Source organism: Balaenoptera physalus (assembly GCF_965194825.1).
Source record: "Balaenoptera physalus genome assembly, chromosome: 10".
Taxonomy (NCBI): Eukaryota; Metazoa; Chordata; class Mammalia; order Artiodactyla; family Balaenopteridae; genus Balaenoptera; species Balaenoptera physalus.
This window is the reverse complement of record NC_138889.1, coordinates 113,408,230-113,434,695: the sequence shown is the minus strand read 5'-3', so window position 1 is coordinate 113,434,695 and position 26,466 is coordinate 113,408,230. Positions and strand designations below refer to the sequence as shown.

Below are 26,466 nucleotides of genomic sequence, written 5' to 3'. Positions count from 1 at the left end.
CCAGGGGCCACCCCTCCCGTCCCCGGGCCCCACGGACTGCTCCTGCAGCCCCTCTACGGCACCTCACCCCAAGCTCGGGGGTCTGGGCAGGTGGGCACCAGCCCGAGGCTCTCTCCACCTGTGAAAGGGAGGTGGCGAAGGGGAGGGGGTTGTCTCCCAGAGCCCCTGCCCCAAGCCGCCTTTCTTGGAAGGCGAGCAGGGCTGGGTGCGGGGGCATTCCCGTAGCAGCTCCCGGTGGGGGTCCCGCACGGTTTGGGTGGCCGGCCAGCCCGCCTGGCCCAGCCGTGGCCCCGCTCAGCCCCGGGGCAGCAGGCCTGCCGTCAGCCCACTCCCCCTCCTCTGGCTGGGGGCGAATCCCTGGGGTGGGTCTGTGCTCCTGTCAGAAGGAGACGCGCACCGTGGCGGCCTGAGCTGGGAGAGGGAGCAGTGAGCAGCGGCTTGAAGCAAGGCCTTAGCTCCCTGCCCAGGAAGCGGACCTGGGCAGCCTGGAGGAAAACCAGGAATCCTAGCCGCTAGTCTACCAGGGGCTCAAGGCTAGAAGCAGGGTTCCCCTGGCCCTCGCCCCCACCGAAAAATGCATTTCTCAAGGACGCGAAAACTGTAAAAACAGGTACAAAGTTTATTACTAGAGACACAGCACAACCCGTGGGAGAGCTCACAGAGAAACAGTTTAGTTGAGACAGAAGCAAGGCAGAGATGCCCTAATCCTAACCACCCCCCTCCCCCAGAGAGAAAGGGTGTGGGCGTCCCCCCCATGAGGAGGGGCCCAGTGAAGAGGCGGTTAAGTCATTCATAGAGGGCGGTTCTTCCGGGTCTCTGTTTACCTCTGGCCAATTGTCCGGTTTCTCTTTCCACACACTTAACTGCCCTAGGACCCTCCCCAACATGCGTGCGCAACCTTTAGCCAAGATGGATCCCAGCCCAGAGGCCTATGGGAGGCCTTGGCATCACCTACTAGGGGGTGGCGCCCCCTCCTTTTTGACCTCCAAGGAGCCTTTCTGCGCGTGTGCAGTGTCTCCCTTGCCCCAGGGGTGGGAAATATGTGATCTCTTGATCTTTTCCTCAGACAAGGGTTAACCCCTCTGTGTTCCTGCCATGACTGTTATCTCAAAGCGTCCACCAGAAACAAAGTCCAGCTATTTACCCTGTTCCCGTTGTTATTTCCATCTCCAAGTGCAGACGGGAGGCTGGTTGTAAATATCTAGCCTGGAGCCCACCTGCCTCCTGCCTCGGGAAATGGAAACAGGAGGCTGGTTGTAAATGTCTAGCTTGGAGCCTATCTATCTCCTGCCTCAAATGGGTGTCCCCTGGGCTGGAGCCCCCTTAGGGGTGGGTGGGGTTGGGCCCTGAGTGGAGGGGCTTCCCATCAGGGGGGTGTGCACCCAGACCGCAGCATGATGGGGTGGTCAACAGTGAGCGTTTCTCTGGCCAAGCTCTCGACCCAGGTTCACTGGGCGGTCACCTGGCCCCAGGAGGGTGTGCCATGTGAGCCTGTCCGTGTGAACGCCCCTGATTTCTCGACCATGGGGTGGGTACAACAGCGGGCACACGCGGGAGGGGCTGCAGGTCTGGGGTCAGGGGTCAGGGGTCAGGGGTGGATGGGGAGCAGCCACGCTTCTGGGAAACGCAGTCAGCTAGGGCCCTTAAGAGGAGAGAGAAATTCCAGGCCAGTCCCCGTGGCTCCCATGTCGGTGTCCCAGACGGGAAAGTCGCACAGGAAGTGGAGCCTGGCATGGTAGCTGCGGAGCCGAGCCCCAGCCCCACCGGGGACATGGGGACCTCTGGGGCTGCACCTCCCACTCCCGAAGAGGCGCACGCGTGGGCTGAGCATGGAGACCCCCACAGACGTGATGAAGGAATTCTGAGGCCCCAGCCCGAGAACGGGGTGCCCCAGCCTGAGCCTGGGAGAGAGCAGCCTGGAGGGGGGCTCAGTCCTGTCCATCAAGATTGTGGGGGCACCTGGACACTGGAGGGGTGTGCCTGGTGGCGGGGGACACACAGGTGACCTGGGGAGCCGTGCCAGCACCGGGGCCCCCAGGCCTCCCACCTGCCACGGCCGGTAGTTCTAAGGTGGAGCCGGCTCTGGTCTTGGGTTTCTGCGAAGTCACGCCCAGGAGCCTCCCCAGCCGTGTGCGTCCTTCTCCCCAACAAAGCCAGGCTTTGTGCTTCTCTGAGGGATGTGCGCATGGGGCCGAACGCTCTCCCTGGGGTGGCCTGGGGTCAGTGAGGCCAACAGCTTTTCCTGATTCCATTCTACCCTGAGCCACAGCGAGATGCGGTGCAGACGGGGAGGGCGGGTCAGCTCCCTGCCGAAGCTCCCATCCCGGCATCGGGTGCTGTTCACACGGCCACCATCCTGCAGCCCTTGGAGACCAAGGGGCAGGTGGCTGATGTCAGGCTTCTCGTGGACTCCGGCTCCCTTTTCCCACAGAGACCCAGAGCGGCACGGAGCAGAGCTGGGCGAGTCAGGAGGCCACCGTGAACGGTGAGAGGGCGGGCAGTGGCGGGAAGGGCCCCACGCGGAGCTGGCAGGGGGTCTGGGCAGGGGTGCGGGGAGCTGGCAGGGGATCTGGGCAGGGGTTCGGGGAGCTGGCAGGGGGTCTGGGCAGGGGTGCGGGGAGCTGGCAGGGGATCTGGGCAGGGGTGCGGGGAGCTGGCAGGGGACCTGGGCAGGGGTGTGGGGAGCTGGCAGGGGACCTGGGCAGGGCTGGGGGTGGACCCTTTGCCACATTAGCTACGCGTCACGTGGAGACCCTCCTGGATCCCATCTGCCCACAGGAGGGGACAGCGGAGGGGGCCTAAGAAAACAAAGGCACTGAGCAGAGAGGCTCAAACGCTCACATGCACTCACACGTGTGTGCACACACATGTTCACACCCACACGTCTGTGCTTACACGATTGCCCACCCACCCTCTCGCAGGCGTGGACACACTCACATGCTCACACACACAATTGGGGAAACACACAGACCTGGGCAGGAGCGTGTCCTGGGCAGATGGGTAGGGTCCTGGAGGGGACAGCGTTAGTCCTGGGCTCCCTCGGCTGGGTCAGCGTTGGCCTGCGGCTCCCTGCTGCCCCACGGTAGCCAGTGAGGAGGACGCGGGCCCTGGGAAGGGGTGTCCTGGCTGGTCTCTGCCCGGCCATGTTCGGGTGTGACCTGGCTCACTCTGCAGCCCAGCGTGTGACCTTCATCCCGCCCATCACTGGCTTCCCCACCATGAGCTGTAAGTGGTCGCCACCCACTGCCCCCGGGGGCAGGGGTGTTTGCCAGCCTCAGGGGGTGGTCACAGACCTGGGGATAAAGCCGGGACAGTGTGGGCAGCCAGGAAGCTGGAGCTTGGCTGGAGCCGGGCCTTGGGCGTGGCTGGGAGCCATCCCTGTAGATGGTTCTCCTGGGGGCTGACCCGGGTGCTGCTGTCAGGGGTCCCAGGGGGAATCCGGAGCAGAGGGGAGTGAGGAAGGGGGCGGCGGCTCCCCACCCCGAAACCGGGGGCCTGGTCCCAGGGAAGGCTGCCCTCCCCCACCGCGCACTCCCCACAGCCCCGAACGCGGCGCACGGCGGGCGGGTGTGCAGCACGTGGGGCGACTTCCACTACAAGACCTTCGACGGCGACGTCTTCCGCTTCCCCGGGCTGTGCAACTACGTCTTCTCCGCGCACTGCGGTGCCGCCTACGAGGACTTCAACCTCCAGCTCCGCCGCGGCCTGGTGGGCTCCAGGCCCACGGTCACCCACATCATCCTCAAGACGCAGGGGCTGGTGCTGGAGGTCTCCAACGGGTCCATCCTGGTCAACGGGCGGCGGTGAGCCTGCCCGGGCGTGGAGGGGCCAGGCTCCAGGGTAGGCTGGGGTCAGAGCTGGCGGGGAGGGCGCTGGACCCGTGGGAGCACCGAACTTTCCGCCCCAGGGAGGAGTTGCCCTACAGCCGCGCCGGCCTCCTGGTGGAGGAGAGCAGTGCCTATGTCAAGGTCAACATCTGGCTGATGCTGACCTTCACGTGGAACGGAGAGGACAGCGCCCTGGTGAGGCCGCCCACCCGGACGCCCTCCCCACCCAGGGGGAGCCCTGCGGGAGCTGGGTGGATGGGGGCTGGGGGCCCTGCCGGGCCCGCAGAAGCTGGAGCTGCCCCTCCCCCGCCCCCAGCTGGAGCTGGACCCCAGGTACGCCAACCAGACCTGCGGCCTGTGCGGGGACTTCAACGGGCTCCCGGCCATCAGCGAGTTCTATGCCCACAGTGAGTGCGCAGCAGGTGGCCGAGTCCAGGTTGGACGGTCCCAGGGAGGCTGGGGGCGCAGGGCGGGGGCCTCGCCGGGACGCTGGGCAGGGAGCAGATCGGGGGGTGGCAACACTTCCAGTGATGCCCCAGAGGGAAGTTTCGGGGGTCCTGAGCATGGGCGGGAGCTCTGCCCTCAGAGCCCCTCGGGGCCCCCGCATGGAGTGTCTCCTCTCTGCAGATGCCAGGCTGACCCCTGTACAGTTTGGGAACCTGCAGAAGCTGGATGGGCCCACGGAGCAGTGCCAGGACCCCCTGCCCGCCCCAGCTGACAACTGCACAGATGGAGTGAGTGCCTGCCCGCAACCCCTGCAAATACATGCCCCCCCCAGACACAGTCTCACCAAGAGGGGGGCACTCAGGAAGCCCAGAGCAAAAGCCCTTCCGATGCGCTGGGAGGACCCCACCTTTGGAAGTGGCCTAGCACCTCCAGGATCCCCGAAACCAGCAGAATCCACGAGGCTTAAATGAGGACCTGAAGCTAGTCAGGGGTGGGGGCTGAACAAGGGGGACGGTCATCGACAGGCCGGCACTGACCCTGCTGGGGCTGGCTGACGGTGGGCACCTCCGCCTCCCCCTTCTCTGAGCCGCCTCCAGCATGGGGTCTGCACCCGTCCTGGGCACTCGCACCGTGGGCAGGTGTGTCCCGGAGCCCGGGGTGGGCGCAGGGAGTCCAGGGTCATGGGTCACCAAGCAGAGCTCTGCACAGAGCAGTAGCAAGTTCTCAGTAGTTGAGCAGAAGGGTGGGTGGGTGGGTGGATGGCGGGCCGGCTGGCTGGAGGGACGGATGGATGGATGGATGGATATGTGGATAGACAGATGGACAGAGGAATGGAAGGCTAGATGGGTGGATGGAGGGAGGGAGGGATGAGAAGGTGGATGCGTGGTGGATGATGGGCAAGCAGGTGGCGGGCTGGCTGGCTGGCACCTCAGGGGAAGGGGGCTTCCTGGCCTGGGGAAAGGCTGCAGGGCTGGGGTCCCCACCGATACCGCACGGAGGACAGAGCCTCCAGCCTCTGTCTCACCAGGAGGGCATCTGTCGCCAAACCCTGCTGGGTCCAGCCTTTGCTCAGTGCCACAGGCTGGTGGATGCCGAGGTGTACGTGGCCACCTGCACCCAGGACCTGTGCCGCTGCCCCACCTGCCCATGTGCCACCTTCGCGGAGTACTCTCGCCAGTGTGCCCACGCCGGGGGACAGCCGCAGAGCTGGAGGGGCCCTGACCTCTGCCGTGAGTGCCCCCATGCACTGGGGAGGAGCCCAAGGCCCTGCACCCACACCGGGTCCCTGGGGAGAGTGTGAGGGAGGTGACCCTCAGGCAGGACGCCTGGCACCTGGCTGGGGATCCGGGCAGGTGGAGCCCCTTGGGGGGCCCATGGTGAGAGGCTGGGCAGGAGATCAGAGGGGAATATGAAGGGCCTGCGGGCCCCCGGGGGCCCAGAGGGAGGGCCTGGCCTGGGCACACTGAGCTGGGCTCACCCCTGAACCCAGGTGGGGGCGGGAGGGCTGCCCCGGAGGCTCGGGGCCCCACGCTCCTCTCCCCTCCCGCCTCACTCAGAAGATGGCTGGACGGGGCGAGAGGCGCCCCTTTGGGGCCCCTTGGTGGCACGTGGAAGGCGGGAGCAGGGCGGCTTCCTGGGGCCAAGCCCTGTGCTCCTCCCCACAGCCCAGACGTGCCCGCTGAACATGCAGCACCAGGAGTGCGGCTCACCCTGCGCGGACACCTGCTCCAACCCCGAGCGCTCCCAGCTCTGCGAGGACCACTGCGTCGACGGCTGCTTCTGCCCCCTAGGCAGGTCCTCCGGGCCCTTGGGGACCGCCCCCCCCCGGGCCTTTGCCCCCATCCGGTCACTGTGTTTCCAACACCTGAGCCCAGCCTCTGCTGACCGCTTGTGCCCCACCCCCGCTGCTCCCCAGGCACGGTGCTGGACGACGTCACCCACTCGGGCTGCCTGCCCCTGCGGCAGTGCCCCTGCACCCACGGCGGCCGCCCCTACGCCCCAGGGGCCTCCTTCACCACCAGCTGCAGCTCCTGGTAGGTCCCCCGGCCGGCCCGGTCCCTGCCCTGCCCCTGCCTCGCATGGGGTTCACCTCCCCCTCACCATGGCCCCTCTGTCACGGCCTCCCCCCACCCAGCACCTGCTCCGGGGGACTATGGCAGTGCCAGGACCTCCCGTGCCCGGGCATCTGCTCCGTCCAGGGTGGGTCCCACATCTCCACCTACGATGAGAAACTCTATGATGTGCACGGGGACTGCAGCTACGTCCTAACCAAGGTGAGCCCCACCTGCTGGGCCCTCCCGGGACCCTCAGCCCTCCTCCACCCCAGGAAGGGTTCCATGATGGCCATCCGAGCGGTGAAGTCCCCCGGGGTTCCATTCCGAGAGGAAGCTCACACTCACGGGGGCCAAGGGGCTCCCAGGTCTGGACAAGCTGCACGGAGGTGACCAGGTGCCAGAGGCCCCCGACCCTGCAGGGGCTTCCTGGGCACAGGGCACCACGCAGACACAGCCCCTCCCTGCCCGGGTTGGGGGCTGGCCGACCCAGGACACGGCTGGGCTCTGTCCCGTCAGATATGTGCAGGCAACGCCCTCACCGTGCTGGCCGAGCTGCGGAGATGCGGCCTGACGGACAACGAGAACTGCCTCAGAGCAGTGATGCTGAGCTTGAGCGGAGGGGACACGGTGAGGGCCTGGCGGGGCGGGGGCGGTGGCAGCGGCCCTCCGCGGGATGGCCAGCCGGGCTCCTCCCCACGCTGACCGCGGCCCCGCCTCCTCTCGCCAGGCCATCCAGATCCAGGCCAACGGCGGGGTGTTCGTGAACTCCATCTCCACGCAGCTGCCCGTGTCAGTGGGTACGTGGCCCCCAGGGAACGGGCGCTGCGGCGGCCAGGCGGGGCCTCTAGGGGGCGGCACCGAGCCAGCAGAGTCCCTCGCTAGTTCTCTGTGGCCTTGCGAGTCCCGGAAAGGCCCAGGGCTGGGTTCCCACCTGCAAGGTGGGGCTGCCAGGGGCCTCATCTGTGACTCTGTGGGGACCCGTGTGGCGCACACTCGGTGCCCGGCCTCACGGGAGAGTCAGCGCGAGTTCCCGCCCAGCTCCCGGGCCCTGGAGGGGCGGCTGGGGTTCCTACCGGGCAGCCCCCGGAGCCCTCAGCTCAGGCTCGGCTGGTCAGCACGGTGGCCTCTGACCGTCCCCCCCAACCCGCAGCCAACATCACCGTCTTCAAGCCGTCATCCTTCTTCATCCTGGTGCAGACGGGCCTCGGGCTGCAGCTGCAGGTGCAGCTGGTGCCCCTCATGCAGGTGTTCCTCAGGCTGGACCCCTCCTACCAGGGCCAGATGTGTGGTGAGGCCAGCGGTGGGCTTGGGGCGCCGGGGGCGGGGCGGTGGGGGGGGAGCGGGGGGTGGGCAGTCAGGCCAGAGGTGGGGACTGGGGAGTCAGTGGCTCCCCGGGCGCAGCAGGGACCCCGGCACGGGAAGGCGGGCCGGGAGGATGGAGAGCAGGGTACGCTGCCCTCACAGCGGGCTTCATGTGGGGGCTGCCTGCCCCCCCACCAGGGCTCATCTGCAGATGGTTTTGGAACCAACATCCTGGGATGGGGCTCTCCGGCGGGGCCACGGTGTGGTGGTGCCTGTAGGACCCGCAGGCGCCCGGGGGGCCTGGGCCGAGCTGGGCGGCCCTCTGATGCCCCCTCCCGCCCCCAGGCCTGTGCGGGAACTTCAACCGGAACCAGGCCGACGACTTCCGGACCATCAGCGGCGTGGTGGAGGGCACGGCCGCCGCCTTCGCCAACACCTGGAAGACGCAGGCCGCCTGCCCCAACGTCAAGAACGGCTTCGAGGACCCCTGCTCCCTCAGCGTGGAGAACGGTATCCCCAGCCTGGGGGTGGGGGGGCCTCGGGTTACCCTGCGGCCGGGCCTGGGAGCTGCCCGTCTGTCTCACCCGGGCTCCAGGGCGGCTGGGGCTGGGGGTGAGCAGGGCGGGCTGCGGGGTCACCGACAGGCTGCGGGCCCGCCCCCGGGAAGGCGCCGCTGCCCTGTGAGCAGCGCCCACGCGGCGCGGCTGGCGAGCCCCCAGTTCCAGTTCGGTTTCCCCAGCGGAGGGGCCCCCACAGGGCCTGCGTATGCCGAGCAGAGGCTGGGCGGGTGGGCCGGTGCAAGGGAGGAGGTGTGGGAGGGACGCCAGTGACCGCTGAGCCGCGCCCACAATGGTCCTCCCCAGAGAACTACGCCCAGCACTGGTGCTCCCTGCTGACCGACCCTGCCGGGGCCTTCTCGTCCTGCCACTCTGTCATCAACCCTGGGCCCTTCCACTCGGTGAGACCCCCGGCCAGCCCCTGCGTGGGGTGGGGTGCTGGGGGCAGGACATGCCCCACTCCCGGCTCCCTCTCTCAGCACCGCCCACACCTCCGTGGCCGAGGGTCATCCCACTCTAGGGACACGGCCACTGCTGGTGTGTTCGTTGCCTGGGGCAGCAGTAACAAAGGGCCCAGACTGGGGGGTTGCTGACAGCCGGAGGCATCTACCCACTGCCCAGGTCCTGGAGCCAGAAGGTTAAAATCACAGTGCTGGCAGGGTCCCCTGGGGGTCCTTCCTGCCTCTCCAGCTTCTGGGGGCCACGAGGCTGCATCACCCCAGCCTCTGCCTCGTGGCCTCCTCCTTGTGTGAATGGGTCCAAAGCTCTCCCATAAGGACACCAGGTGTGTTGGTCCAGGCCCACCCTAATGACTTCATCCTAACTTCGTCACATCTGCAAAGACCCCGTTTCCAACAGGGCCACGTTCACAGGCCCTGGGGTCCTGACGTGGACACATCCTTTCGGGGTACACAACTCAACCTGACAGTTGGCTCATAGGCCGCTTCTCTGGAAGCCAAAGCCCTAACGCGCGTGTGACTCCAGCCCCCGGGAGTGCGTGTCCACAGCTGGAAGACCCAGGCCCGCTTTGGGGGGTGGCACCCCCTGCCAGCACCCTCCCGGCCAACTCACCTCCAGACATCTCCTGCCTTCAGTCTCCCCCCACATGCGGCTCAGCCCGTGACGGATCTAGAACTCAAGCTGAGCCCTGTCCTGGTCCCGCAGAGACCCCTCCCTTGGACCCCGTCCTCAGCCTGGCCTGGCCTCTCCCATCCCTCAGAGCAGCATGTTCCCGCCCCCCCCCCCCGTGGCCTTACAGCACGCTCCCTGCGGGAGGCCCCGCTGCCCTCTGTCTCCCGGCCCAGACGGGGGTCCCAGGAAGGATGGACACGGAGAGAAGGGTCCCTGGTGGGCTGGGGTCCCTGACGTCCCGATGCCCCCCCAGAACTGCATGTTCGACACGTGCAGCTGCGAGAAGAGTGAGGACTGCATGTGCGCGGCCCTGTCCTCCTACGTGCGGGCCTGCGCCGCCCGGGGCGTGCTGCTCGGCGGCTGGCGGGACGGCGTGTGCAGTGAGTGTCCGCCAGCCGGCTTGACGGGGGGGCAGGGGGGGATGCGGGGGGACCGGAGACCCTGGGGCGCACCCCACCACCCGTCCTCAGCGAGAGCCTTAGGCCTCCCCACCCCGTCCAGAGGGGGAGCCAAGTCTCGGGCCGCTCCAGCCCCAGCTCGGACGTGGTCAGGCGAGGCTGGACGGGCTGCCCGGCCGCTGACCTGTATGTCACCTGCCGGCCCCCAGACAAGTACGTGAGCAGCTGCCCCAAGACCCAGAGCTACGCCTACGTGGTGGACAGCTGTCAGCCCACCTGCCGCTCCCTAAGCCAGGCCGATGTCACCTGCGACGTGGCCTTCGTGCCCGTGGACGGCTGCACCTGCCCCTCGGGCACCTTCCTGGACGACACCGGTGACTGTGTGCCCGCCGAGGCCTGCCCCTGCTACTCCCGTGGCTCCGTGCTGGCCCCCGGGGAGGTCCTGCACGACAGCGGTGTGGTGTGGTAAGGGGCCCCGTCCCCGCTGCCAGCCCCTCCCTGATGTCATGCCCCCCACCCCTCCTGCTCCACACACAAAGCTCTCCGTGCCTCCCGCAGGGGACTTTAGCACACAGGGGACTCCCTGGGGAGGGAAGTTCACCCCTGCGCACCCCTTAGCCCTTCTGAGAGGGACCCCTCCTCTGGCCCGGGAAGGTGTTCTGAGAGTCTGGGGCCCGTGGGGGGCACGGTGTGTGCCCTGGAGGGCCCACCTGGGTGCACCCCTGTCCTGGCCTCCTCCGCCCCCCCTCCCTCTCCCCCTCCCCCTCCCCCTCCCGCCCGACTCCAGGTACCTTCCTGGCACCTCTGCTCATTCACTCAGTGCGTTCGCGGGCATTTGGGGCCCTCACCGTGCCCCGGAGCAGGCGGCTCCCTCCCCTCATGACAAGGCCCGGGGGCCCAGCCGGCGAGATCTGGGTGAGGTCTGTGGGGCAGCGGGCAGCTGCCCAGACCGCCCGTCGTTCTCATCTCTTGTAGTTCATGTGCCAGCGGGAAGCTGAGCTGCCTGGGAGCCGTGGAGGAGAGCACAGGTTCTACCCCCACCCCCCGACCCGGGCCTCCCCACCTCAGGGCCCCGTGCCACCCCGCCGACGACCAAGGGGAGGGGCTGCTGCCGGGCCGGGCGGCCCACCCAGCGTGGTCTCCTCCTCAGGGTGCGTGGCCCCCATGCTGTTCCTGGATTGTAGCAACGCCTCCGCGGACACGCCCGGGGCCGAGTGTGTGCGGAGCTGCCACGTGCTGGACGTAGACTGTGTGAGCCAGCTGGGAGGGCGCGGCAGCGCTGTCCGGGGCCCGGCGGGGAGGGGGGGGCAGCGTCCCCTGTCCCTTGGTGTCCCCGAGCCGAGCCGGACGAGCCGCTGACGGGCGTCTGCCTGTCCACAGTTCAGCACTCGCTGTGTGTCGGGCTGCGTCTGCCCCGCGGGGCTGCTGGCCGATGGGAGCGGGGGCTGTGTGGCTGAGGAGGACTGCCCCTGCCTGCACAACGAGGCCGCCTACAAGCCCGGGGAGACCATCAGGGTCGACTGTAACACCTGGTGTGTGGAGGGGCCGCGGAGGGGCGGTGTGGGCGGAGACCACGGGGACAGCGGCCCGAGCGGGCCTCGGCCAGGATGTCCTTGGCAGGAGGCCGGAGACGAGCTGAGGCCTGGAAAGCCCCGGGCGGCCCGTTCGTCCTCTGGGAGGTGCCCAGGGACTGGCCTTCTCTGCCCAGCAGACGGCAGGGCCGGTGGACGCTGCCCCCAGGGCCGTGGGCCCTGCACCCCAGGCGCCAAGGGTTAGGGGAGCCTGCAGACAGGAGCCCAACCGGGGGGCGGGGTGTCGGATCCCGCGTGCCCCGAGCTCCCTGCTCCATTTAACCCCTCCCGCCTGGGGAGGGGCAGCACCGCATTCCTGTTTCATGGAAGAGGCGCTGTGTCCTCGTCCTTGTCTGACGGGCTTGGCCGCGGCTGCCTGGTGAGGTGGTCTCCTGGCCCGGCCCCCTGCAGCAGGGCATCACCTGCCCTCCCCTGCAGTAGGGCATCACCTGCCCTCCCCTGCAGCACCTGCAGGGGCCTGAGCAGGGCATCACCTCCCCTCCCCTGCAGCACCTGCAGGGGCCGCAGGTGGGAGTGCAGCCGCCGGCCCTGCCTGGGCACCTGCGTGGCCTATGGGGACGGCCACTTCATCACCTTTGACGGCGAGCGCTACAGCTTTGAGGGGAGCTGTGAGTACACGCTGGCCCAGGTACGTGGCCCCCCTCCCTCGGCCAGCACACGCTGGCCCAGGTACATGGCCCCTCGCCCAACCCCTGGCCAGCGAGCTGGCGCTGGGGCCTTGACCACGTCCCTCTCCTCCCCTTCTCAGGACTACTGTGCAGGCAACAACGCCAGCAATGGGAGCTTCCGCATCGTCACCGAGAACGTCCCCTGCGGGACCACGGGCGTCACCTGCTCCAAGGCCATCAAGATCTTCCTGGAGGTGGGGGCGCCTGGGAACTGTCTCCCTCCCTCTGCAGCCCTGTTGGAGCCCCAGCCGGGGCCCCTGGACCTCCAGCTGTGGCCTCAGGTCTCAGGGCCACAGTAATAGCCACAGCCCGGGGACTTGCAGCCCGAGAAAGTAATTCTCTCATGGTTCTGAGGCCAGGCTCCAGGCGAGGGTCCTTCCTGCCTCAGCCAGATTCTGGGGGCTCCTGGCTTGTGGCCGTGTCCCCCCCGGTCTCTGCTCTGTCCTCACACGGCCCCTTCTCTGTGTCCTTTTCCCCTGTCTGACCTGGTAGGAACCCCCGTCCCTGGATCTGGGCCCTCCCTAAATCCAGGATGGTCTCACCTCCAGATCTCACCTCCACTTCATCACATCTGCAAAGACCCTTTTTCCAAATCAAGGCACATTCGCGGATCCTGGGGGTTGGAACTCGACGTGTCTTTTTGGGGGGCCTTCGTTCAGCCCCCCACACCTGGGGATGACCACTTCTAGCAGTGGGTGGTCAGAGTTCACAGTGCAGAGAGCGGAGCTGCTGACGGGGGGCCGTTTCCCACCCGCCCCAAAGGTGGGGAGAGGCGTGAGGAAGGCAGCAGAAGAGTGGGGGGCGGGCCCAAGATGGGGCTGGGTGGTCTCCTGCAGCTCCTGTGCCCTCTGCCCCACTCCGCTTGCCCACAGCTCCCAACTTCCCACACGGCCTCTGCGGGCTCCCCGCCTCTCACCTCAGATTCGCAGATAGTGTCAGGAGGCCGGCTCATTCCTAACGCCAGCCCCATGCGTCGGGCCCCTGAGCACCCACACAGCCCCTGTCCTGGGCCACAGGGGGCTCTGGCCCCAACGCTGGCCCCTCAGCTCCCTGCAGCCGCCGCCTCCCCTGTGTCCCTCTGCAGAACTATGAGCTGATCCTCCACGAGGGTTCCTACAAGGTGGTGCAGAGGGGGCCAGGCGGAGACCTGCCCTACAAGATCCGTTACATGGGCATCTACCTGGCCGTCGAGACCCGCAGTGGCATGGTCGTGTCCTGGGACCGGAAGACCAGCGTGTTTATTCGGCTGCACCAGGAGTACAAGGTGGGGGTGGGCAGGCTGCGGGACCCCCTTGGGGAGGGACAGAGCTCTTACTCCTAGACCTGGCCCAGCAGTGCAATCTGGCAGCTGACGGACTGCTGAGGGCTGGGGAGGCCATGCACAGTGTCCGGTTCCCAAAGGGGCATGTTGAGACCAAACCGACCAGTGGGCGTGTCAGTCCTGGTTGGAAAGCGCTCTTGGCTCCCTGGTCTCTGCACTCAGCTGTTCCATGCCCGCTGGGCTAAGGTTCTATAGGGGAGCAGGTGCCTGCCCGCCTGTCTACCTGCCCACTTGCCTACCTTTCTACTTGTCTACCTGCCCACCTATCCGCCTGTCCACCTGCCTATCCACCTGCCCACCTGCCTTCCTGCCCACTGCAGGACCCCTTGTGCATCCCGCCTTCCTGAAAGTTCACTGGGTGCTGCCTGGGGGAATAGGGTGGCCAGCAGTCACGCCTCCCAGGCCAGGCTCTGTGCTGCTCCCTCAGGCCACCCCATGCAGCCCCACCCGGTGCCCATCTCTGCGTCCATCCGCAGGGGAGGGTCTGCGGCCTGTGTGGGAACTTTGACGACAATGCCCTCAACGACTTCACCACGCGGAGCCAGTCCGTGGTGGGCGACGCGCTGGAGTTCGGCAACAGCTGGAAATTCTCGCCGTCCTGCCCGGACGCCCAGGCCCCCAAGGACCCCTGCGCCGCCAACCCGTACCGCAAGCCCTGGGCCCAGAAGCAGTGCAGCATCGTCAACAGCGCCACCTTCCGCGCCTGCCGTTCTCAGGTGGGCCAAGGGGGTGCTGGGGCTGCCTCCTTCCCTCCTGGCAGGACCCTCTGAAGACGGCCTTGACCCTGACCACTGCACATGGCACGCTGTGTGGCCCTCCCACCAGGCAGGTGCCCGTGTCCCCAGTCCTGCTCTGCTTTCCCTGATGGCACTCAGCCTCATCCCCTGGAAACGGGGCTGTGAGCCACCCAGGAAGGACCTCAATGTCACCTCCCGGTCCTCCCCCACATTCCCTGAGCCGCCAGCCCCCAGCATGGACAGAAAGCTCAGGGGGCCTGCAGCCCAGCCGGGCCCCACAGAAGCAGAGGATCGCAGTGGCCTGAGACCCTTCCCCAAAGCCCTTCCTGCTACTTAACAAGGACTGCAGGGCCCACTCGCCAACACGGTCTCGGGATCCGGGGCTCGCACGGTGATGAGGAGGCGGCTTAGTGGGACGGGCCCACAGCTGACGCTGGCCAGCCTGTGTGCGGCCTCGTGTCCCTCCTGGCTCGCGGCCCCCGCCCGCACCCCGGGGGCCCTGCCCATTGGCTCAGAAAGTCCTTTGTGAACCTGACACAGCAGTCTCCACCTCGGATGGTGCCGCCCCTGGTGGCAGATGCGAGACACGGTTGCCCTGGGCTCTGCCGCCTGGGAGGGAAAAGCGGGGGGCACCCCCTCACCCTGAGGAGACAGCACCCCGTCTGTCAGGACAGGTCACAGCACGGTCACAGGGAGGGCTGGCCTACAGTTAAGTGAGGTGGCCGAGCAGAGGCGAGGGAGGAGTGGCAGGGGTGAGGTCAGAGAGGCGCCCAGGAACCTGGGGTGGGTGCCCAGGCGGGCGCGTCTCAGATGGCAGATGGGGGTTTGACGTGCAGATGGGGAGCCGGCTGCCCAGGGGCTGGGGGTTGGCTCTTCTCGCTGAGCAGACACCCACCCCCCCACCCAGGTCGACTCCACCAGGTACTACGAGGCCTGCGTGAGCGACGCGTGCGCCTGCGACTCGGGGGGCGACCGCGAGTGTTTCTGCACGGCCGTGGCCGCCTACGCCCAGGCCTGCCACGAAGCGGGCGTGTGTGTGTCCTGGCGGACCCCGGACGTCTGCCGTGAGTCGGGCTCTGTCCATGGTGGCGGGATGAGGTGCGGCCGCACCAGCTCTGGGGCCTGACGGGCACGCATGCACACATAAGAACACGTGACATGCGTGTACTATACACATGTGCTCACGCTCGTGTGCGTACAAACCAGACAGACAGGTAGCCCCCAAATGGGATGGCTCAGTGGGGGACGGGAGTTCTGAGCGCAGGGCTGAGAAATGAAACTGGAATTCGGGGGGCGGGCCCTGAGACCCCTCGGATCTGGGAGGAGTGAGGTGATGGGGCCCGGCGGGCGCCCACAGCCTCTCTCCCCCTCGCTTAGCCCTGTTCTGCGACTACTACAACCCACAAGGGGAGTGCGAGTGGCACTACCAGCCCTGCGGGGCCCCCTGCCTGAGGACCTGCCGGAACCCCAGCGGGCATTGCCTGATGGACCTGCCAGGCCTGGAAGGTGAGGGCAGGCTGTTTGGGGGAGCACGGGCTCCTGCCTCCCCATGCCCACCCTCGGGACAGGGGGACAGAGACGGGTGGCGGCCAGCGCAGCCCCACCGCCTGGCCTGAGAGGGGAGTCTTCTCCCTGACCTGTGCCCGCCCCAGGCTGCTACCCAAAGTGCCCGCCCAGCAAGCCGTTCTTCAATGAGGACGAGATGAAGTGCGTGGCCCAGTGTGGGGGCTGCTACGACGAGGACGGAAACTACCATGATGCCGGCACCAGGGTCCCCACGGCGGAGAACTGCCAGAGCTGGTGAGCCAGTGGCGGAGCGGGGGTGGGGTCTGGGGGGACATGGGGCGGGCACGGGGCGGGGCCAGGCGGGCACAGTAAGGCCCGGGCCCTGCTGGCCCTCAGCTCTTCTCTCTCCCCCTCCCAGTGACTGCACCTCCGGAGGCCTCCAGTGCACATACAGCCCCGCGGGTAAGCAGGGGCCTGTTGGTTTGAGGGCTGGGGGCTGGGGGCTCTGAATGAGCCCTGTACCTGTCCGTCTCCAGCCTGTACGTGCACCTACGAGGGCAGAACCTATGCCTACGGGGACGTCATCTACAACACGACCGACGGGCTGGGCGCCTGCCTGATTGCCATCTGCAGAGACAATGGAACCATTGTCCGAAAGGCCGAGGAGTGTCCTGGAACCCCGTCCCCAACGCCCTTCACCTTCACCAGCACTGCGGCTCCGCCCTCCACCACAGGTAAGCCTGGCAGACACACCACTGGTCCTGCCTCACTCACCGGAGCCCCTGACCCTGGTGATGGTCTGGGTGCCAAGGGAGAACCCAGTGGGCACCTGGTACAGGTGTCCTGGGTGCAAAGGACGGCCCAGGCCCAACGCTGGGGCAAGGGGACATGAGTCGCCCCTCCTCGGGGGGTGGCTGGCGAGGACGCAAAGGGGGCTGACGGGGACCCCGGCACTCCACCCGCAGGCGCGGTCCCCACGCCCTCCACCGTGTGCGTGCAGGAGCGCTGCCGCTGGTCCGACTGGTACGACAGCGGACGTCCAGAGCTGGGCATGGGAGGGGGAGACTTCGAGACATTCGAGAACCTGAGGCAGAGGGGCTACCGGTTCTGCCCGGCCCCAGCGCATGTCGAGTGCCGGGCCCAGCAGTTCCCGGATATGCCTTTGGAGAAGCTGGGCCAGAAGGTGGAGTGTGGCCAGGCCCGGGGGCTGACCTGCCTCAACAGTGAGCAGAACCCCCCGCTCTGCCACAACTACGAGCTGAGGGTCCTCTGCTGCGACTACGTGCCCTGCAGCACCAGCCCGGCCCCGGGCACCAGCCAGCGGCCATCCTCCCAGCCCCTGCCCACCTCCACCCAGACCACACCCACCAGAGGAACCACCCTCCTGTCCATGGCGCCCTCCACCTCACAGACCCCATCCGCCAAGCCTGCCTCAACCGTGACCCGAGTGGGCAGCAGCTCTGTGGTCCCGGCTACCACCACGTGTGAGCCCCGCTGTCAGTGGACGGAGTGGTTTGACGAGGACTACCCCAAGTCCGAGGAGGCCGGGGGGGACGTCGAGTCCTACGACAAGATCAGGCGTGCGGGAGGGGCCGTGTGCGAGCAGCCCCAGGGCATAGAGTGCCAGGCCGAAAACTTCCCCGACGTCAGGCTGGAGGAGCTGAATCAGCGTGTGCACTGTGACGTCAGCTTCGGCCTGGTCTGCAGGAACGACGAGCAGGTGGGCCTGTTCAAGATGTGCTACAACTACAAAATCCGCGTGCTGTGCTGTGGGTACGGCCACTGCGGGGAGCCCACGTCCCCCACTGCCACTGCCACCTCATCCACTGTCACAGCCACCACTGTGGCCACCTCTACAGCCACCACTGCCACCACATCCACTGCCACAGCCCCCACTGCCACCGCATCCACTGCTACAGTCACCACTGTGGCCACCTCTACAGCCACCACTGCCACCGCATCCACTGCCACAGGCCCCACTGCCACCGCAGCCACTGCCACAGTCACCACTGTGGCCACCTATACAGCCACCACTGCCACCACATCCACTGCCACAGCCCCCACTGCCACCTCATCCACTGCCACAGCCACCACTGTGGCCACCTCTACAGCCACCACTGCCACTGCATCCACTGCCACAGGCCCCACTGCCACCGCATCCACTGCCACAGTCACCACTGTGGCCACCTCTACAGCCACCACTGCCACCACATCCACTGCCACAGCCCCCACTGCCACCTCATCCACTGCCACAGCCACCACTGTGGCCACCTCTACAGCTCCCACTGCCACCACATCCACTGCCACAGCCCCCACTGCCACCGCATCCACTGCCACAGCCACCACTGTGGCCACCTCTACAGCCCCCACTGCCACCACATCCACTGCCACAGCCCCTATGGCCACCACCTCCACAGCAACCACTGTGGCCACCTCTACAGCCACCACTGCAGCCACCTCCACTGCCACAGCCCCCACCCCCATAGCCCCCATGTCCCCCACTGCCACTGCCACTGCCACCACTGCCACAACCTCCACTGCTACAGTCACCACTGCAGCCACCTCCACTGCTGCCATTGCCACAGTGGCCACCTCTGCTGCCACAGCCCCCACGTCCCCCACTGCCTCCAGCACCACCACCGCTGTGTCACCAGCCACGCAGCCCAGGACACGGCCAGGGAGCACAGGGGTGACCAGGTCCCCTGCCAGCAGTGCCACACCAGCACCTTCCCTTTCCACGGGACTGACAGCCCAAGTGACATCCTCGAGGCCCAGCCACACAGGCACGCTCCCAGTGTCTGCCACATCGGTCCTCCCGACTCACACAGCCTCAAGGGGGCCGACCCCGGCATCGGTGATGACGCAAACCTCCACGTCTCAGCCGTTGACGGGAACAGCAGTGGGCAAAACGGGCACCACCTCCACTGGCCCGCTGTCCACCTCGCACCCTGAGACCAGCATGCCAGGAACCCCGGTGTCGACGGGCACCACCACGTGTGAGCCCCACTGTCAGTGGACAGAGTGGTTTGACGAGGACTACCCCAAGTCCGAGAAGGCCGGGGGGGACGTCGAGTCCTACGACAAGATCAGGCGTGCGGGAGGGGCCGTGTGCGAGCAGCCCCAGGGCATAGAGTGCCAGGCCGAAAACTTCCCCGACATCAGGCTGGAGGAGCTGAATCAGCGCGTGCACTGTGACGTCAGCTTCGGCCTGGTCTGCAGGAACGACGAGCAGGTGGGCCTGTTCAAGATGTGCTACAACTACAAAATCCGCGTGCTGTGCTGTGGGTACGGCCACTGCGGGGAGCCCACGTCCCCCACTGCCACTGCCACCGCATCCACTGTCACAGCCCGCACAGCCACCACCTCCACTGCCACAGCCACCACTGTGGCCACCTCTACAGCCACCACTTCCACCACATCCACTGCCACAGCCCCCACTGCCACCGCATCCACTGCTACAGTCACCACTGTGGCCACCTCTACAGTCACCACTGCCACTGCATCCACTGCCACAGCCCCCACTGCTACCATATCCACTGCTACAGTCACCACTGTGGCCACCTCTACAGCCCCCACTGCCACCACATCCACTGCCACCGCCCCCACTGCAGCCACCTCCACTGCCACCGCCCCCACCCCCATGGCCTCCACGTCCCCCACCACCACTGCCACAGCCCCCACTGCCACAACCTCCACTGCTAGAGTCACCACTGCAGCCACCTCCACTGCTGCCATTGCCACAGCAGCCACCTCTGCTGCCACAGCCCCCACGTCCCCCACTGCCTCCAGCACCACCACCACTGTGCCACCAGCCACACAGCCCACAACATGGCCGGGGAGCACAGGGGTGACCAGGTCCCCCACCAGCAGTGCCACACCAGCGTCTTCCCTTTCCACGGGACTGACAGCCCGAGTGACATCGAGTCCCAGCCACACAGGCACGCTCCCAGTGTCTGCCACGGGGAGCCTCACATCTCCCCCAGGGTCCACAGAGCCCACCGTCCCACGGAGGGCCACATCGGTCCTCCCAACTCACACAGCCTCAAGGGGGCCCACCCCGACGTCGGTGACGATGGAAACCTCCACGTCTCAGCTGCTGACGGGAACAGCAGTGGGCACAACGGGCACCACCTCCACTGGCCCGCTGTCCACCTCACACCCTGAGACCAGCATGCCGGGAATCCCGGTGTCGACGGCCACCACTGGGGCCACCACCAGCCAGGGCACAACCAGCTGTCAACCCAAGTGCCAATGGACAGAGTGGTTTGACGTGGACTTCCCCACCTCGGGGGTCAGGGGCGGAGACATGGAGACCTATGACAACATCCGGGCCGCGGGCGGCAAGATGTGTCAGCAGCCGCAGAAGATTGAATGCCGGGCGGAGAGCTACCCCGAGGTGAGCATCGATCAGATCGGGCAGGTGCTCAGCTGCAGCCTGGAGGTCGGGCTGGTCTGCAGGAACGAAGACCAGAGGGGGCAGTTCACCATGTGCTTCAACTACAACATCCGTGTGTACTGCTGCGATGATGTCCGGCACTGCCCCACCACGGCTACCCCCTACCTCACCTCCACCACACTGCCCGCCACCAGCAGCTCCACAGCCACGGTGCCATGGCCCTCGACCTCTGCCACGACCCAGACCCAACCCACCTCCACCGCACCGCCTGCCACTGGCAGATCCACGGCCACAGTGCCAAGTCCCTCGATCTCTGCAGTGACCCAGACGGGTGCCCCCACCACGGCCCCTCCAACTGCGCACATTCACGAGACCACCTTCGGGACCACCCTGCTCCCCACCCCCGTGACGCCCAACACTAGGGCTACCACCTACACCCGCTCCCTGCACCCCACAGCCTCTCCTCAGGTCACAGAGCTCCCCACCAGGCCCTTCGAGACCACACCTGGACCCCCCATCACGACACCCAGCACAGGCCACGCCACCTCCAGCACAGGGGCAGGCACCAGAGCCTCCGTATCCACCCGCATGCCTGAGCCCAGCACCTCCTCACTGGGCACCACCCTCGGCTCCTCCATGGCCACCTCCACAGCCACGGTGTCCTCGCAGAAGACCCACACCTCCAGCACCCCGCTGGTCACCACGTCCCCAGACACCAGGTCCACGGCCTGTCAGCCTCGCTGTGCCTGGACAGACTGGCTGGACCAGAGCTACCCGATGCCAGGGGCCTCTGGGGGGGACTTCGAGACCTATGCTAATATCCAGGCGGCCGGTGGGGCCATCTGCCAGCAGCCTCTGCAGCTGCAGTGCCGGGCCGAGGCCCTGCCTGAGGAGGCCCTGCAGGATCTGGGCCAGGTGGTGCAGTGCCGGCTGGAGGAGGGCCTGGTGTGCCGGAACCGAGACCAGAGTAGCCTGATGTGCCTCAACTACCAGATCCGCGTGTTCTGCTGCGACCACAGCCACTGCCCCAGCCCTGCCAGTCCCACGTCCACCACGCCGGCCCCCTCACCCTCCACCATCAGCACCAGCACTGGCAGTCTGTCATCGAAGGTCACCACCCAGACGCACCTCTCCTCCCCAGGGACGATCAAGGGGGTCTCCACCCTCACCACTCTGACAGGTCCCTCCTCCACGGGGACCACCCAGAGCATCTCCTCCACCCCCACCCGTGTGACAGGTCCCTTCTCCACAGGGACCACCCAGAGCATCTCCTCCACCACCCGTATGACAGGTCCCTCCTCCACGGGGACCACTAAGAAGGTCTACACCTCCACCAGTGTGACAGGTCCCTTCTCCACGGGGACCACCAAGAGGGTCTATGCCACCACCAGTGTGACAGTTCCCTCCGCCACAGAGACCAGGCAGAGTGTCTACACCTCCACCCGTGTGACAGGTCCCTTCTCCACTGGGACAACCCAGAGGGTCTCCAGCCCCACCATTCTGACAGGTCCCTCCTCCATGGGGAACACCCAGAGGGTCTCCACCCCAACCCGTATGACAGGTCCCTCCTCCACGGGGACCAGCCAGAGGGTCTCCACCACCACCCCTCTGACAGGTCCCTCCTCCACGGGGACCACCAAGAGGGTCTCCACCCCAACCCGTGTGACAGGGCCCTCCTCCACGGGGACCACCCAGAGGGTCTCCACCACCACCCATGTGACAGGTCCCTCCTCCACGGGGACCACCCAGAGGGTCTCCTCCGCCACCACTCTGACAGGTCCCTCCTCCATGGGGACCACCAAGGGGGTCTCCACCACCACCCATGTGACAGGTCCCTCCTCCACGGGGACCACCCAGAGGGTCTCCTCCGCCACCACTCTGACAGGTCCCTCCTCCACGGGGACCACCCAGAGGGTCTCCACCCCCACCCGTATGACAGGTCCCTTCTCCACAGGGACCACCAAAAGGGTCTATGCCTCCACCAGTGTGACAGGTCCCTTCTCCACGGGGAACACGCAGAGTGTCTCCACCCCTACCAGTCTGACAGGTCCCTCCTCCACGGGGACCACCAAGAGGGTCTCCACCCCCACCCGTGTGACAGGTCCCTCCTACCCTGGAACCACCCAGAGGGTCTCCTCCCCCACCATTCTGACGGGTCCCTCCTCCACGGGGACCAGCCAGAGGGTCTCCACCCCCACCCCTCTGACAGGCCCCTCCCCCACGGGGACCACCCAGAGGGTCTCCACCCCCACCCGTGTGACAGGTCCCTCCTCCACGGGGACCACCCAGAGGGTCTCCACCACCACCCCTCTGACAGGTCCCTCCTCCACGGGGACCACCAAGGGGGTCTCCACCACCACCCATGTGACAGGTCCCTCCTCCATGGGGACCACCCAGAGGGTCTCCTCCGCCACCACTCTGACAGGTCCCTCTTCCATGGGGACCACCAAGGGGGTCTCCACCACCACCCATGTGACAGGTCCCTCCTCCATGGGGACCACCAAGGGGATCTCCACCACCGCCCATGTGACAGGTCCCTCCTCCACGGGGACCACCTCCAGCACAGGGGCGGGCACCAGAGCCTCCGTATCCACCCGCATGCCTGAGCCCAGCACCTCCTCACTGGGCACCACCCTCGGCTCCTCCATGGCCACCTCCACAGCCACGGTGTCCTCACAGAAGACCCACACCTCCAGCACCCCGCTGGTCACCACGTCCCCAGACATCGGGTCCACGGCCTGTCAGCCTCGCTGTGCCTGGACAGACTGGCTGGACCAGAGCTACCCGATGCCAGGGGCCTCTGGGGGGGACTTCGAGACCTATGCTAATATCCAGGCGGCCGGTGGGGCCATCTGCCAGCAGCCTCTGCAGCTGCAGTGCCGGGCCGAGGCCCTGCCTGAGGAGGCCCTGCAGGATCTGGGCCAGGTGGTGCAGTGCCGGCTGGAGGAGGGCCTGGTGTGCCGGAACCGAGACCAGAGTAGCCTGATGTGCCTCAACTACCAGATCCGCGTGTTCTGCTGCGACCACAGCCACTGCCCCAGCCCCGCCAGTCCCACGTCCACCAGGCCGGCCCCCTCACCCTCCACCATCAGCACCAGCACTGGCAGTCTGTCATCGAAGGTCACCACCCAGACGCACCTCTCCTCCCCAGGGACGATCAAGGGGGTCTCCACCCCCACCACTCTGACAGGTCCCTCCTCCACGGGGACCACCCAGAGCATCTCCTCCACCCCCACCCGTGTGACAGGTCCCTTCTCCACAGGGACCACCCAGAGCATCTCCTCTACCACCCGTATGACAGGTCCCTCCTCCACGGGGACCACTAAGAAGGTCTACACCTCCACCAGTGTGACAGGTCCCTCCTCCACAGGGACCAGGCAGAGTGTCTACACCTCCACCCGTGTGACAGGTCCCTTCTCCACTGGGACTATCCAGAGGGTCTCCAGCCCCACCACTCTGACAGGTCCCTCCTCCATGGGGACCACCCAGAGGGTCTCCACCCCCACCCGTATGACAGGTCCCTCCTCCACGGGGACCAGCCAGAGGGTCTCCACCACCACCCCTATGACAGGTCCCTCCTCCATGGGAACCACCCAGAGGGTCTCCACCACCACCCCTCTGACAGGTCCCTCCTCCACGGGGACCACCAAGAGGGTCTCCTCCGCCACCACTCTGACAGGTCCATCCTCCATGGGGACCACCAAGGGGGTCTCTACCACCACCCATGTGACAGGTCCCTCCTCGACGGGGACCACCCAGAGGGTCTCCTCCGCCACCACTCTGACAGGTCCCTCCTCCACGGGGACCACCCAGAGGGTCTCCACCACCACCCCTCTGACAGGTCCCTCCTCCATGGGGACCACCAAGGGGGTCTCCACCACCACCCATGTGACAGGTCCCTCCTCCACGGGGACCACCAAGAGGGTCTCCACCACCACCCCTCTGACAGGTTCCTCCTACCCTGGAACCACCCAGAGGGTCTCCTCCCCCACCATTCTGACAGGTCCCTCCTCCACGAGGACCAGCCAGAGAGTCTCCACCCCCACCCCTCTGACAGGTCCCTCCTCCATGGGGACCACCCAGAGGGTCTCCACCACCACCCCTCTGACAGGTCCCTCCTCCACGGGGACCACCAAGAGGGTCTCCACCCCAACCCGTGTGACAGGGCCCTCCTCCACGGGGACCACCAAGGGGGTCTCCACCACCACCCCTGTGACAGGTCCCTCCTCCACGGGGACCACCAAGGGGGTCTCCACCACCACCCATGTGACAGGTCCCTCCTCCACGGGGACCACCGAGGGGGTCTCCACCCCCACCCGTGTGACAGGTCCTTCCTCCACAGGGACCACCCAGAGCATCTCCTCCACCACCCGTATGACAGGTCCCTCCTCCACGGGGACCACTAAGAAGGTCTACACCTCCACCAGTGTGACAGGTCCCTTCTCCACGGGGACCACCAAGAGGGTCTATGCCACCACCAGTGTGACAGGTCCCTCCTCCACGGGGACCACCGGGAGGGTCTACACCTCAACCACTGTGACAGGTCCTTCCTACTCTGGGACCACCCAGAGGGTCTACACCTCTACCAGTGTGACAGGTCCCTCCTCCACGGGGACCGCCAAGGGTATCTCCACCTTCACCCTTGTGACAGGTCCCTCCTCCATGGGGACCACCCAGAGGGTCTCCACCCCCACCAGTGTGACGGGTCCCTCCTCCAAGGGGACAACCCAGAGGGTCTCCACCCCCACCCGTGTGACAGGTCCCTCCTCCACGCAGACCACCGGGAAGGTCTACACCTCCACCACTCTGACAGGTCCCTCCTCCACAGGGACCACCCAGAGGGTCTCCACCTCAACCACTGTGACAGGTCCCTTCTCCCCTGGGACCACCGAGAGCATCTCCACCCCTAGTCCCTCTGCCTTCCCGCGGTCCCCACCCTTGACCACCAAGCCAGGCTTGCCCAGTGTCTCTCCTACGGGTCCCCTTTTGACTTCCCCCATATCGACCGCCTCCTGGTCCCCACCCACCACCTCTTCCTGGTCCGGGGTGGCCTCTGGCAGCCCGGGGACCTTCTCCATTTCCACTGCCTCTCCCAGCCCCACCACAGCCTGCCTTTGTCACGCCTTCGGAAAGTTCTTCCTACCAGGTGAGTGGAGGAGCCCGCCCCCTCCCTGCAGACCTGCAGCCTGGACGCTGGGTCCCGCGGGCCGTGTCCATGTGCCTGCCTGTCCGGGGATGCCCTCCTGTCCCCCCTCCCTGGCTGACCCAGAGTCTCTGTATTCGTAGGGGACATCATCTACAACAAGACCGACGGAGCGGGCTGCCACTTCTTAGCCATCTGCAACCAGCGCTGTGACATCGACCGCTTCCAGGGCGCCTGCTCCACTCCCTCACCCTCGGGGACCTCGGCCTCTGTTCCCCCAGACACCCCAGTTCCCGGCTGCGATCGCACCATCCCACCCCGACAGGTGTGTCCCCCGCCTCCTCCCTGAAGCGCCAGGCCCTTCTGTGTGCACAGGGTCTCGGGCGCCCGTCAGGGTGACGGCACAACCCCCAGCCCCTCGGTGACCGCTCCGCAGCTCGCTTGGCTGAAGAGAGGCGCGCGGGGTCTGGCCTGGTTAGCACCGGCCCGGCCAGGAGGCGGGGGCAGCCCTGCCCAGGCCGAGGGGGTCCTGAGGCTGTGGCAGCGGCAGTGAGGGTGGGTCTCGCAAGCCCACCTGGTGAGCGCTCTGCCCTTCTCTCCAGGTGAATGAGTCCTGGACCCTGGAGGACTGCACAGTGGCTCGGTGTGAGGGTGACAACCGTGTCGTCCTGCTGGGGCCGAAGCCGATGGGTGACGTCGTCTGCGTGAACGGGCACCTGCCCGTGAGAGTGCAGAGCGGGGATGGGCCCTGTGACTACAGCTACGAGTGCGAGTGTGAGAGCCCGCCTCTGGGGGCGGGGGGGTGGGGAGGGGATGCGCCGCCAGGCATTTGGGACATGCACACGTCCCCCATGCCCGATGCCCGGGGTCGCTGAGCTCACCCCCCATCAGGCTTGGCAGTTTGAAGGGAAGCCGGGGGTTTCTGAGATCAGGGAGAGGAGGGGATCGTAACCTGAGGGGTCCTGAGCAGATTTCCCCATGGAGTAGCACGCAGGAGGGGGTGGTCTTACAACCCCCCAGGGGTCCTGGGGCAGCTAAAACGAAGGACCACAAACTGGGTGGTTCAAAACAACAGAAAGTGATTCTCTCCCAGTCCTGGCTGGAGACCAGAAATCCAAGATCAAGGTGTCTGCAGGACCGAGCTCTCCCCAAAACTTTAAAGGAGGGTCCTGTCCGCCCCTTCCAGACTTGGGGCCTCAGGCGCCCCGGGCTGTGGCCGCGTCCCTCCAACCTCTGCCCCAGTCATCACGCGGCTTCCTCTCTCTGTCTCTTCTGTCTCTTAGAAGGACACCTGTCATTGGACTTAGGGCCACCCTGGTAACTCAGGATGACCTCACCCCATGATCCGTAACTTAATCACAGCTGCAAAGACCCTTTTCCCAAAGGA

General features: G+C 66.7%; 1 protein-coding gene across 1 annotated transcript in view; it reads left to right on the top strand.

Annotated features, from left to right (window-relative positions):
• MUC5B (mucin 5B, oligomeric mucus/gel-forming) overlaps window positions 1–26,466 on the top strand; it is a 34,011-nt gene that overhangs the window by 672 nt on the left and 6,873 nt on the right. Inside the window, exons 2-37 of the mRNA XM_082476807.1 lie at window positions 2,432–2,485; window positions 3,175–3,225; window positions 3,542–3,803; window positions 3,908–4,022; window positions 4,144–4,234; window positions 4,455–4,561; window positions 5,302–5,503; window positions 5,939–6,064; window positions 6,190–6,307; window positions 6,409–6,547; window positions 6,845–6,955; window positions 7,056–7,125; window positions 7,479–7,616; window positions 7,976–8,140; window positions 8,494–8,588; window positions 9,572–9,698; window positions 9,926–10,181; window positions 10,692–10,744; window positions 10,867–10,967; window positions 11,097–11,248; window positions 11,798–11,936; window positions 12,057–12,170; window positions 13,061–13,240; window positions 13,774–14,013; window positions 14,942–15,098; window positions 15,412–15,540; window positions 15,687–15,834; window positions 15,959–16,002; window positions 16,077–16,274; window positions 16,506–21,389; window positions 21,498–23,126; window positions 23,184–23,453; window positions 23,616–23,669; window positions 23,724–25,082; window positions 25,223–25,404; window positions 25,682–25,853. Of these exons, the coding sequence (XP_082332933.1) occupies window positions 2,432–2,485; window positions 3,175–3,225; window positions 3,542–3,803; window positions 3,908–4,022; window positions 4,144–4,234; window positions 4,455–4,561; window positions 5,302–5,503; window positions 5,939–6,064; window positions 6,190–6,307; window positions 6,409–6,547; window positions 6,845–6,955; window positions 7,056–7,125; window positions 7,479–7,616; window positions 7,976–8,140; window positions 8,494–8,588; window positions 9,572–9,698; window positions 9,926–10,181; window positions 10,692–10,744; window positions 10,867–10,967; window positions 11,097–11,248; window positions 11,798–11,936; window positions 12,057–12,170; window positions 13,061–13,240; window positions 13,774–14,013; window positions 14,942–15,098; window positions 15,412–15,540; window positions 15,687–15,834; window positions 15,959–16,002; window positions 16,077–16,274; window positions 16,506–21,389; window positions 21,498–23,126; window positions 23,184–23,453; window positions 23,616–23,669; window positions 23,724–25,082; window positions 25,223–25,404; window positions 25,682–25,853 (12,432 nt within the window). The remainder of the gene's footprint in view (window positions 1–2,431; window positions 2,486–3,174; window positions 3,226–3,541; window positions 3,804–3,907; window positions 4,023–4,143; window positions 4,235–4,454; window positions 4,562–5,301; window positions 5,504–5,938; window positions 6,065–6,189; window positions 6,308–6,408; window positions 6,548–6,844; window positions 6,956–7,055; window positions 7,126–7,478; window positions 7,617–7,975; window positions 8,141–8,493; window positions 8,589–9,571; window positions 9,699–9,925; window positions 10,182–10,691; window positions 10,745–10,866; window positions 10,968–11,096; window positions 11,249–11,797; window positions 11,937–12,056; window positions 12,171–13,060; window positions 13,241–13,773; window positions 14,014–14,941; window positions 15,099–15,411; window positions 15,541–15,686; window positions 15,835–15,958; window positions 16,003–16,076; window positions 16,275–16,505; window positions 21,390–21,497; window positions 23,127–23,183; window positions 23,454–23,615; window positions 23,670–23,723; window positions 25,083–25,222; window positions 25,405–25,681; window positions 25,854–26,466) is intronic.